At 41.7% G+C, this 12,818-nt stretch overlaps 1 protein-coding gene across 1 annotated transcript in view; it reads left to right on the forward strand.

Moving 5' to 3' along the window:
* Positions 1 to 477: 477 nt before the first annotated feature.
* The window catches only part of ARHGEF3 (Rho guanine nucleotide exchange factor 3), a 132,132-nt gene continuing 119,791 nt past the window's right edge, over positions 478 to 12,818 (forward strand). Inside the window, exons 1-2 of the mRNA XM_032194153.1 lie at positions 478 to 632; positions 5,075 to 5,209. Of these exons, the coding sequence (XP_032050044.1) occupies positions 5,115 to 5,209 (95 nt within the window). The 5' untranslated portion in view covers positions 478 to 632; positions 5,075 to 5,114. The remainder of the gene's footprint in view (positions 633 to 5,074; positions 5,210 to 12,818) is intronic.

The following is a 12,818-nucleotide window of genomic DNA, read 5'->3' on the forward strand; positions in this document are numbered from 1 at the left end:
CGGGCGGGGAGGCGGCTGCTGCCTGTCAGGGCTCTGGGGCTGGTCACAGAGGTTGGGTTGTGCCCGTGGGGGGGGACTGGGACGCTTCGCCGCCTCCTCCATCTCCTCATGCCCTCCTCGCTGCTGCTCTTAGCGGTCCCCCGGGGAGACGGAGGAGTCCCTCACCGGGCGGGCTGGGGCGGGCGGGGCCTGAGGGACCCGCGGCCGCCGGAGGCCCGTGAGGGTCCCTGAGGGGGCGGCAGCGGGGCGAGGAGCGGCAGCGGCCGTTGGAGGCGGCGGGCGCTCGGGCCGCTACCCTCCCGGGGCTCAGCACCCGTTTTAGCTGTACTTAGTTCTTCAAAGGTTTTCGTTACTCGTTAGGGCCGGTTACACGAGCGTCAGTCCAAAAGGAAAGCTCCCAGGAGGAAGGGGCAGAGTCCCAGGTGTCTCTCGCCTCCTTTGAGAAGCGCAGCCGCTGTTACAAGCGAGTCATTCCCTCAGCTCTCGGCCCCAGCCCCTAGCAGGGGGCTCCGCTCCTCGTCGGTTTCCAGCCCAGCCTTCAGCCCAGCTCAGCGGAAGGAGGTTGTCGGGGTCCGTAGGCGACAGAACGAGGGAAAAAACGGCACCTTGCCTGCGGCTACGGAAGATTTGGAGTACGTGGCGAGGGGGGGGGGCAGCATCCCCTGAGAGGGCAGCGGGTACCTAGCTGAGGGGGGAGCAGAGGGGGGCTTGGAGGGCTGTGTTGGTGATAGCGCCCTGAGGTGGTTCCTGCCTGCCTCTCGTGTCACAGTGCTCACGTTTTGCTGTCTGCTGACCAGAGCGTGTGGTTCCCAAGGAACATGTTACGTTCTCAGGAGAAATCTAGCTTTGCTAACTGATTCCTTTATTTTTCTTCAGCAGGCTCTTAGATCCTGCACATGTGTGTAAATGCTGATGCATATCTTGTCAGTGTTTGCATACATACACTTATCAGATTTAAATATAAATCTAGTCCTTTAGTACCTCGTGTGTCTGCTTCTTTCTAGTGAAAGGGTAGAGAAAACTACCATCCCTAACCGTTTGTTACTGGATTAATTCAGTTAAATACACCGTTCTGCAGTGTGTACAGAAGTCTGACTACAACAAGTTGCGAGATGGGCTCTGTATTGTACAGAACTTGAATTCAATGCAGGAGAAGCCATGGCTTTGGGAAAACAGAGTTTAAGGCATTTGCTGCAGAATAGAGGGGTTTTGGAGGGGAGGGAGTGTGTGAAGCGCTGCCCAGGATACGTGAAGTGAGAGAGTGCACAGGGATTATCTTTGCTCATCAGGTGTGGATTTTAGCTTTTCTGTCTAAAATGTTTTATACATACAACTTCTTAGCTGTTCAGTAAATATTTATTACCCATTTTACTAAACAAAATACTGTTTTGAACAGCAATCCCTTTATTTCCTGTCATAATCATGCCAATCAGTTAGCAGTGTGACAAGGCCTTGTGACCCACGAGATGTTGTAACATTCAGTATCATTCCCTGCACATTTCTTGGTCCTCTGCTCTGCTTTGAATAGTGCAGTTTCTTCTTCCCAGGACTGCTTTTGTGCGACAGTTGTTCTGGAGAGATTCCAAGCTGTGGAGTCTTCTGTGTGCATGATCTGGAGGTGTATTGTGTGGAGTTGTTTCCAGAAAGTGCCCAGTCAGACCATGTGTCCTTAAGATAAAAAAATCTGTTTCGTTTCCTGTTTGGGAAGTGAAGCGGAGCGATACCTGCTCCTGTTCAGAGTTTGTCTGTAATTCTTATATTGATAACGGGAGATGTGTTTTCTCATTTAACATTTATCTGTTAATCTGTTTCCTTAGATGTTAAAGACAATTAACCTAATCCCTTAAATTCTGTGTATGCTAGAATGTTATTCGTATGTCTTCAGTGTTTTAAGCATTGCAAGGTTACCTAGGTTTTGTAGATAGGTTTTGTACTTTTAGAAGGTATTCAAGTACTTAATAACTTGCAAAAGCCTGAGCAGAGCAGTACTACATTGAAATAAAAGGTGGAAACATGAAAATACTTGAGCTTGCTGTACAAAGAAAGTCTTGAAAATTTGGTGTTTGCATTTATACTTATTAACTAGGAAAATGTTATCTCCATATATCTAATATTTTCTGTGTCCTGTAAGTCCCTTTGATTCTTTACTAAATTGTGGCTCTCAGCTTGTAAGGGTGTGTTGTCCAAGTTGTATGATATTTGAAATAAACAAGTGACTGTGGTCTTGCACAAATCTCTAAAAGCATGTAGAACTATTGTAGTAGGTGAGTGACTGGAAAATACAGAACTCACTAAATATACTGCAGTAACCTGTGGTAGACAAACACCATGCTTTTTTAAGGATTATAATAGCTGCTGTTCTGAAATAAATAGCTATATAGCATGGAGCTGTGGCAGCTTCAACCCCCAAATTTACTACAGAGGGTGTAAAAACAAGCAAAAAAAAAAAAAAATGTTTTCCCATCTACCATCAACCAGGGTTGAACATGAAGCAATTTGCTGACAATTATAGAAATGTCAGCAGAGATCAGTTATCAGGTGCTCAACCCTGTATAGAACCCAGCCATGAAAACAAGCAGTTAGTATGCTAGTGGATCAGGTTGTTAATATCTAAACACAGGTACATGCATATTTATTTATCGCACGCTTGATGAGTAGCCTAAGGATTCCAAAGCTGACTAAGCATGCAATCAGAGGTCTGTGAGCTGCTTGAAGGTGCTTTGTGTTCCATACAGGCTACCGCTTAACTTCATGGGAATAGAAAGGTGCCCTATACTGTTACTGATTTTGCTTTCTACCTAGGATTAACTATCCTCGCAGTGTTGCAGTTCTTCTTGTCACGCTGTAGGTGTGGTACACAGTGTGTGGTACAACTTGTATTCAGAAAGGTTTATCGGCTTTTATACCACTGAAGTTTGCATAAACTTAGAAAGTTGGCAGGTGTTATCTTGTGTGGTTTCTGTAGAGCAAGAACAGCTGCTGTGCTGGTATCATCTCTCAAACATTTTAGTTGTTGAACTAATGAAAGCTGTACTTCTATTCATTTTAAACACTTCTGCACTTTTCTGAGATACATTTTTAAGATTATAACTAGAAGAGTATGCCCATTGCACTATGTGCGCTGTATCAGGAATCCTATTTATTTAATTTTAAATATTACAGTGTGTCCAGGTAGTGTTCTCCCAGAAGATTCTGTCTTGACTATCACCTTTGTTTTGGAGAAGATGGCAAAGCACAACTATTTGGACAGTGCGTGTTTTGGGGGGTGGCTGACAGCTTTTTCTAGTACATGGCCTTACCTGATGGATCCAGATACTCTGTAGCTGGGAGAGGTAAGAGGCATACATGAATTGCAGTCCAGCACCAAAAGCTGCCACATTTGTGTGATGCAGCCTCTGATGGCTGTATCCTAAACCTGCTATCACCTTGTAGATGGCAAGGTTCTTGTCTGAGTATGAGCCTTGAAATACTTCGCCTACCAAAACAGTTACTGTCAAAATTAGCTTTTTGTTGATGTTCCACAGATAAATAATGAATATCCTAGAACAAATTATTTCAAGCAAGTTGATTGCTCTTTGGAGAGAGAATCTTGCAAGCTCTCCCAGGTAGGTTTGGATTCCAGGTGTGCTTAGCAATTGCAGATGAAAAGCTTCTAAAGACAGAGAAGGTAATTTTAGAACAATACAGCTTCTGTCAGCCATTCAAGTCTATTAAGTCTGGTAAAATAAATGCAGAAACAACTTGACAAACTTCAAAGACATGAAACTGTGTAGTAATTTTGAATTAAATAAACATGATTATTAAGATAATAGGCTGAATGGATGATAATTTTAATGTCAAGGATAAAATCTGATGCCCGTTCCAGGCAGATAGATTTTTGAACGTGCTAGTTCCCTGGTGATTATAGTTTTGATAAAGGGGAAAATGGGTTGTGCTTTTATCAGCAGTTGTAGGGTTTTTCTTAGTTTTCATTTATTTTCAATGATTATTTTTTTTTTTATTTAATTGACGGAAACTGAAATATACTGAAAGGAAGAGAAGAATATGAAAAAGTAGCAGAAGTTGCATTACTTTTATACTAGACTACTGCTAGATTATACTAGATTACTAGATTTTTCCTTTTTTTTTTTTTTTTTGCACCTGTAATTAGCATGAAAAATACTTTACTTAAATGCAAATTTCAGATATATATATATATATATATATGTATATTTTATATATATATATTTAATTTAAGAAATTGTCCCTGAAATTTGTCTAGCTTTGCACAGTGCTTGCTATCAAATTCAGAAGTTTGAGGTGGATAGAGTTAAATTAATCTAAGAAATTGCTAGCTGTATGAGTCACTCAATTGGGAACATAAATACTCCTTATCTTTGTAAATAACTTTTCAACATTGTTTTGCTTCATAGTGTCAACTGCAAAACACAAAGCAGTATGTTTAGCGTAAAAGTAGTTGGATTTGTATTTGAAATTAGAGTGTATGAACAAAATCAGTGTAACTTTTTGCTCCTTTTTTCTTTGCAAAACGGCTAAAGGCTAGTGATAAATCTGCAATAGAAGCTGGATTATGATTACTGTATTGTTTTGTTTGCTTTATTGAAAAGAAAAAAAAACTTGGAAGGGGGGAAAAGTGTAAAGTGGTAAATGGTTAGCACTGGAGAATTATTCTTGCACGCTGATGGGATGGATATGTTGTTTTGTTTACTGTCTGGTGCTGAAGCCAGGTACTTGAAATATTAGGAACATCTGGATCTTTTGGTCCAGAGCAAAACAGATTTATCTCAGAATGACATAAGTAATTACTGTCACATATCACTGGCACATAATTCCTTGATATGTTTGTTGACTAGCATACAGCACTTAGTGTTGTGGGGTATTCTTCTAAACAGTAGTTCTAACTTTGTGTGCACCTTCTGCATTTTAAGCACTCTATGTAAAAAGTTCTGCTCAAGTATCTTCTAGCATTTCCTAATGTTAGCTTTTTCCTAATCATATAAGAGAGGTTTGGCTGTGTGTTACTAAGACACTAAGCACTGAAACACTAAATAATTCCTTTTCTTTATTGATACAGCAATCAGCTACCATCCCTAGAAGTGACAACAGAGCCCCAAATGTTCCCTTTTTCCCCCTGTGCTGCTAAATTTTCTCAATTGAAACTACTAAAAGACTCAAAGCTCCTGATAGCTTTGCAGATCAGGCAGTGCAGGTGAGTCCTTGCTCTTCTGTTCTTTATCCCACTGAAAGACACTGTTACAAAATCTGCTGATATGCAGAACAAATTAAACCAGTAGTCCGAATTATGGTATATTTCTCTATGTGCTTTCCTTGAAGGTGATTGGAGATGACTTGTAACATAATTGGTTGTTTTTCTTTACTTTTGGCTTGTTTTGGGGAAAAGAGCTAAACATTGGTAAAATAAAAGGCTAGAAAACAGTGTCTCACAGAAGGTTATATTTCTCCAGCATAGAGCGCTATTCCATGTCAGTGCTCTGGCTTCAGCCTGATATGAATTTGTATTTGCGTGACTGTTGCCTTTTACCTTTCATCTACTTTGTGCTGAGAATAAATATAATATTCATGCTATTTCCAAAGTAAACATTACCTTTTGTGTAAGACTGGTTAGACCACCTCTGTGCCTATAGCAGGTGGGTATATAAGGGCGAAGGAGCCAAGCTTGATACTTGCTGTGGGTCTTATATAAAGTACTATATAAAGTACTTATAGCACTTATATAAAGTACTTAGATAATAACTTATCTGTTCTTCTGAAGAGAACAGTATTTAATGAAATGTCTCAAGGAGAGTAATGAAAACCTTTTCAAATATATGTATTTAAAAAGGACCTTCAAAACCTCATTCTTCAGTGCATCACATGCATTTTTGAATGACTTAAAGATGGTAAGTACTGACATATAATGCATTCACTGAAGTCAAAATTTACTTGAAATAACCATAGTGTGTGTTAAAGAAACTTTACGGTATGCCAGGCTCGGTCTGAAGTGGTTATGCAATGTGAAGGTTCTCAGCGTTGCCTGCTACTTGGAGTTGTAATCAGGAGAAATACTCTTTAAGTGCTTCTTGAGTTCTCACTGATTTTACTGAAGTACGCATTAGTGGTACAAAGATGTTTGGCAATTGCAGTATCTGAGAACATCAGAAAAACAATTTGGATAAAAGATTGTTTTGGTTCTTGTTGTTAAGCAATTAAAAAATGAAGTTAATTTTAAAGTTTAATTTTGCCTTTTAACAAGCTATTTGCCTAAGGCAGCTTCCTGGATAGCAGCTGAGTGCTATCAAGATGTCATAATATGTACCTGGAAATATGACTTCACAGAAAACAATGCAAGAGTAAATGTGCTTGTTACTGGAAATTAGACTTCTGCACAGCTTGTAAGGAATTGGAACGTCAGCTCTTTAAAATTAAAGATGTTATGATACATTTTTGCTAATTAGTTATCTCTTGTTTAGGCTTTGTGAGTATAGAGACTCCTGCTTGAGAGAGTGACTGTGTGTAACACTCCTGATGTTTCTTTGTGGTACACACACATTACTGTAGTGTTTTTACTGCCACCTTTTTATTTAAAAGGAATAATTACTGTTTCTGCACTGAGAAGTCTTAGGTATCAGTAAAACTTTCTTCAGAGTTTTTCTCAGCCAAGTATTACTAAATACAATGTCAACAATGCGAAGTATTTTAGTGAAGGTGAGGAGCTGTGGGAATATATTTTATCAGAATACTTTGGTTAGTTTTACTTTAACTGTTGTGAATAGCAGTTGAATGATACTTTAATTTTTTAACTGTCACTTCTGTAGTTTCTTACTTGTCCAGAGATACAAGTAGGGAATGAAAGGAAAGGCAAAAAGACTTTTGATGGTGGTCACAGATATACTTTGTAACAAAAGCAAAAAAAAAAAAAAAAAAAAAAAAAAAAAGTTTCTGTGTAGGGGGATGGGATTAGAAAGATTGGCTAATATTTTCCTCATTTTGCTAGATAGAAATTAAAGATGGCTTTGAGCCCATGGGGTGAGGGGGCTTCAACTCCTTTTTTGAATCTTTTCATCTTTTCTGCTCAAATGGTCCTGAAATGGTGATCTGTGTAGGTGTCTGAAGGATTAAGTGTTGTGCTGTACTAGATCCTTTTTGGCCATATAAGGAAAATGCAAAACTTCCAGAATAAAATCTAAATATAAATGTAAAAATATAATACTCTTCAGTTCTTGAGCCAATGGCTCACTGCTACTAGGCTTTTTTCTGCAATTATGGGTCCTAAGAATCTACTATGAGGCAGATGGACTGCAAATGCATCAGTCCATCAAAGCTGGTGTTTTAAATGAAAGGCGAACGCCTTTTTTTTTTTCTTTTTTTTTTTTTTTTTTTTTTTTTCCCCTGTGGCCATAGCTCCTAAGAGAATTTGTGAGTGCATGCTTCCTTCTGGTAGCCTGGCATAGTCACAGAAGAGTAGCTATGCTAAATTTTAAATGCCTTCTTTGCCTCAGTCTTCAGCAGCAAAACCAGTTGCTCTCTGGATACCCAGTACCCTGAACTGGTGGAAGGGGATGGGGAGCAGGATGTGGCCCTCACTATCCATGGGGAAATGGTTGGCGGCCTGCTACAGCACTTGGATGGGGCCAGATGGGATCCACCCAAGGGTACTGAGAGAACTGGCAGAGGAGCTGGCCAGGCACTTTCCATCATTTATCAACAGTCCTGGCTATCAGGGGAGGTCCCAGTGGACTGGCAGCTAGCAAACATAACGCCCATCTACAAGAAGGGCTGGAGGGTAGACCCGGGGAACTATAGGCCTGTCAGTTTGACCTCAGTGCCAGGAAAGCTCATGGAGCAGATTATCTTGAGTGTCATCATGCAGCACTTGCAGGGCAACCAGGCGATCAGGCCCAGTCAGCATGGGTTTATGAAAGGCAGGTCCTGCTTGACGAACCTGATCTCCTTCTATGACAAAGTGACGCTCTGGGTGGATGAGGGAAAGGCCATGGCTGTGGTCTACCTTAACTTCAGCAAGGCTTTTGACACCGTTTCCCACAGCATTCTCCTCAAGAAACTGGCTGCTCATGGCTTGGACTGATGTATACTTAGTTGGGTTAAAAACTGTCTGGATAGCCAGGCCCAAAGAGTTGTGGTGAATGGAGTAAAATCCAACTGGAGGCCGGTCACTAGTGGTGTTCGCCAGGGCTCAGTACTGGGGCCAGTCCTCTTTAAGATTTTTATCGATGACCTGGATGAGGGGATCGAGTGAACCCTCAGTAAGTTGGCAGATGACACCAAGGTAGGTGCATGTTTCGATCTGCTCAAGGGTAGGGAGGCTCTGCAGGAGAATCTGGATAGGCTGCACCGATGAGCTGAGGTCAACTGCATGAAGTTCAACAAGGCCAAGTGCCGGGCCCTGCACCTGGGGTGCAATAACCCCAAGCAGAGCTACAGGCTGGGAGCTGAGTGGTTGGAAGTGGTTCTGCCTGGCGGAGAAGGACCTGGGAGTACTGGCAGATAGTCAGCTGAATATGAGCCAGCAGTGTGCTCAGGTGGCCAAGAAGGCCAACAGCATCCTGGCTTGTATAAGAAGCAGTGTGTTCAGCAGGTCTAGGGAAGTGATTGTCCCCCTGTACTCAGCCCTGGTGAGGCCTCATCTTGAGTACTGTGTTCAGTTTTGGGCCCCTCGCTACAAGAAAGACACGGAGGTGCTCGAGTGAGTCCAGAGAAGGGCAACGAAGCTAGTGAGAACAAGTCCTATGAGGAGCGGCTGAGGGAGCTGGGTTTGTTCAGCCTGGAGAAGAGGAGGCTCAGGGGCGACCTTATCGCTCTCTCTAAGTACATTAAAGGAGGCTGTAGCGAGGTGGGGGTTGGACTATTCTCCCATGTGCCTGGTGACAGGATGAGGCTAAAGTTGCACCACGGGTGTTTTAGGTTGGATATTAGGAAGAACTTCTTTACTGAGAGGGTTGATAGGCATTGGAATGGGCTGCCCAGGGAAGCGGTTGAGTCCCCATCCCTGGAGGTCTTTAAAAGACGTTTAGATGTTGAACTTAGCGATATGGTTTAGTGGAGGACTGGTTAGTGGTAGGTCAGAGGTTGGACTTGATGATCTTGAGGTCTCTTCCAACCTAGATAATTCTGTGATTCTGTGAAATTTCTGATGTCTCTTCAAACGCAGCATGGATGTTTCTTCAAGGATGTTGCCTCAAAAAGACAGTGACTGTAGTGTTAAACATAGCCGCTATAAATAAAGTCTTTGACATTGTTTTCCTGTGTTTTTGTCCTGGAACTGCCTTTTGCCCACTTCTTCCTGTGAAAGCAGAGCATGATCTCTAGGGCAACACCTAATTCGAGTGTGTGCATCTTATCTAGAACAGTCAAGGCTCAGTATGCAAACAGAGGGTAAGGAACAGAATATGTTTTAAGCAGTCTCTTAAGCTGATATTTACTGACTTGCCTTGGCATCTGCCTTCCAGTTATTAAGAAAAAAGATTATAGATTTATTTTCCTCCTTCAAGTTTCATCATGTATAGTGCCTATGTCATGAAGTTCAAGTCCGAACAAGAGTTGGATGGTGATATAGAACGAAGCACCTGTGAATAGTCTTTTTTTTTTTTTTTCCTTAACTTTGTTCCTTTGTTTCTTGAGTTGTGTTTAATTTTTTAAGATGTTGCTATTACTGGATGTTCATTTTTGGACATAGTTTTTATACTCTGGCTGAAAAATAAACCAGCATATTCCAAACAAAGTTGTATTTTGCCAGTTTTATCTTTAATTTTGCTTGGTTCACTTTAGATATTCTTAGTGCTTGAAGAAATGTATCCTTCTCTCCATCCTAAAATACAAAAGTTTTTATTTTAGAAATAGTTATTTATTCTGAAGGAAGAGCCGATGAACTGTTTGTGGCACAACAGTGAGTCGGGATAGAATCTGCAGGCTGAGAATTTCTCATAAAAATTATTTCTAAGTAAGAGAAGAAGTGATGATATTTGATATCCATGGCCTTGGAAATTGTAGATAGATACCAATTTTCCATTTGTTGTTTAGAAGCTAAGAATCTTCTGGTATTTTGACAAGGCCATAAAACTTGTCAGTGATGTGTGTATCAGCTGTTTAATTACCTGTCTCTCCTAGTAAAGAGCACTCTAGGACCTGCGTAGACCTGTTTTTGGGAATAGGCTGACTGGAGTATCCCCGATGGTTTTCCAGAAGCTTGTCTGACTCACTGCTGGCCAGCCTCAGGAGTGGGAGTCATGCCCTGGTAGCAGCGTGAGCAAGTGCTTGATCCCAAGGCTGTGAGAAGCCCTTCCATCTCAGAACGGTAGGATTGGAAAGCTGAACAGACAGAAGTCATTCAAGATGCTGGGAGTTTGTACTACAGCAGGCAGGGGTTACATGGTGGGCGTTGCAGGAGCATTGCTTGTTCTTTGGTGTTGGTGGGTGGGAAGTTGAAGGATGCTTGTGATACCTGCTCCCATATTGCAGAAGCATGCTGCCGCAGCGCAGGGCTGGGAGAGGGCCAGGCATACTGGAGGATCCCATCCCCACTTATGTAGTGCCAGCTGAGGAAGGATGTTTGGACTGTTGCTGTATGGGTTGGCTGCTACGCCCACCTCCTCCGTGTTTTTAAGTGAGGAGCATGTTTGGGTAGCACTTTCATTGGGTGCCTTGGCCCAACCTATCCTACTACTGGAATCTGAGCAGTGGAGGCTGTAAGAGCAGGAGCTGTGTATGACTCACAGTATCCAGTTTGTCAGAAGCCCACTGTTTTTATCCAGCATATAGGTATCTCTCTGATGTTGGTGGATAATACCCTTGCTATTCAAATGAATAGATGCTGGCTCTTGCGCCCTCCCTGCGTATGTTACAGAAAACACCAGATGCAGATTTTTGTAAGACCCCGAGGCTGTGGGCGTGAAGGAGTACGATGTTAGTGATAATTTCAGAGACTAGACTGGGAACATGAGGGAGCTGAGCAGTTTGACAAGGTGTATTCAGCTCTATATTACTTCAGCTCATTTTCTTTGTGGAACATAAGAGAAACTGGGTTTATGCCATGTGTCATTTATTTTCTGTTAGGTAAGCATCAGCCCTTATTATCAATTGTTCAGAGGAAAACTTTGTAACATGGTAACTGGTATCATTTTTTCTGTCCTCTGCTGTTGCTCTAGTTTCAGCATAGGATTCTTAGTGCAATTCTGTCTGGAGTGTTTTCTTCATGTTTCTTCAGGTGGGGAGGAGAGTGATGAATACTTTTTTATTCATAGGTTAAACAATCTGTACTCTAACAGTACAGTACTAGTTCATAAGCAAACAGTAGATTTACTTATTGTTTTTCTTCTGGAATGGCAAACTCGTGGTTTTGTAACTTCATTCTTTTGGGTTGCAACTTTGTGAATTAAGAGGCTACTTTTAACTTTCCTTTGAACCTTCAATCCTAGTAGTTTAAGTGACTGTAAGAGGAGGTGCTTGTGCAACTGCTGTGATCACTGAAACATCTGGGCTTTCCCAAGGTAGAGCAGAAATTGGCTGTAATTTGCCTTGTTGAGAAATTGTTCCCTGAAACAGGGGACTTTGCAGAAGGTGTCTGGACTCCTTGACTCCTTCATTGTTCCTTCAAAATATCTGTAAAAACATCTCCCCTCCTCCTGCATTACTGCACACTGAAGAGGAAAGTAATAATTTAAAAATTTAAAATTCAACACCTGCTGCTGAGCCACTTCTAGAATTACTCCTTTTTTTTTTTTTTTTTTTTTTTTTTTTTTTTTTTTTTTTTTTTTTGAGTTCATCTCAGTGATCCAACTGCAGAATAAGGAGTGAATTTGAGGTCAGGCTCTGAATCAAGATGAGGTCAGTGGCTACCAGGCTCTGTTCTTGCCCTCGCAGAGGCAAGGCTTTCATTGTCTTCACTTTCAGAATGGTTTTCCAATCTTTGAAACAAGATCTCAGGAAGCAAATTTGCCCAGAAACTGCCTGTGCAGAATTTATATCCCTTTTTAGTACAAGGGATGTAAAAAATGCAAACTGGAGCTGCTGTCTTTTAAGTCCATTTGTTTTTCCCCAGAGTGGTAGTGCTGCCTGCGAAAGGGAGGTAAAAAGAGGACACAGAGTCCTGTCAGGGCTGAATTTGCTGCTTTTTGGGACTTCTTTCTGAGGAACATGCTTGCTTAGGGCTACTTATACAGCCCTGTTTGGCCATGATTTTGGATCCAAGGTTGGCATTCTCTTCACAGGAGTTGTTTTGTGAAGCTGGGCCTCACCTGCCCACCAGTGACGGGCTGCAGGCCTTGCGGTCGGCTCCAACTGCCCACGGCTCTCAGGGCTGACCATGACCCTGGTTCTGCAAAGCTTTAAACAGCTCCTCAATGTTTCTTTATACCTTCCTGCGAAAAGTGAGGGGTTATTATCTTATCAAGCATAGCCTCTTTTCTGGTTATGTTCTAGTAGATTAGTATAGAGGTGGGCCTGTTTTCTGGTAATGCATTGAGTTTTTGGGTTGCTCATAATAGAAACCAGGTGTGAAGTCAAATTAGGAATCTCAAGATCAGGAAGATTGCTTTTGATCTGGTTGTTTGTTTTGTTTGTTTTAAAAGTAAAATTAAAAAAAAAAAAAAGTGTAAGACGTTTCATGTTAGCAGTGTTTCAATGTGAAATTAACTTGCTTTATCTAGAGATCTGGTTTGTTCTTAACATGAGAGTCGTTTGCTGGAAGCATGTTTGGCCATACAGACCTTTTAGAAGCACTATAGCCTGGGGATTGCTATTGCCAGGACTGCGCTGTCTGTGCTGTTTATGAGAATGACTTCAGCCATGAGTGAATTGTGTTT

The sequence above is a fragment of the Aythya fuligula genome, chromosome 10 (genome assembly GCF_009819795.1).
Source record: "Aythya fuligula isolate bAytFul2 chromosome 10, bAytFul2.pri, whole genome shotgun sequence".
NCBI lineage: Eukaryota > Metazoa > Chordata > Aves > Anseriformes > Anatidae > Aythya > Aythya fuligula.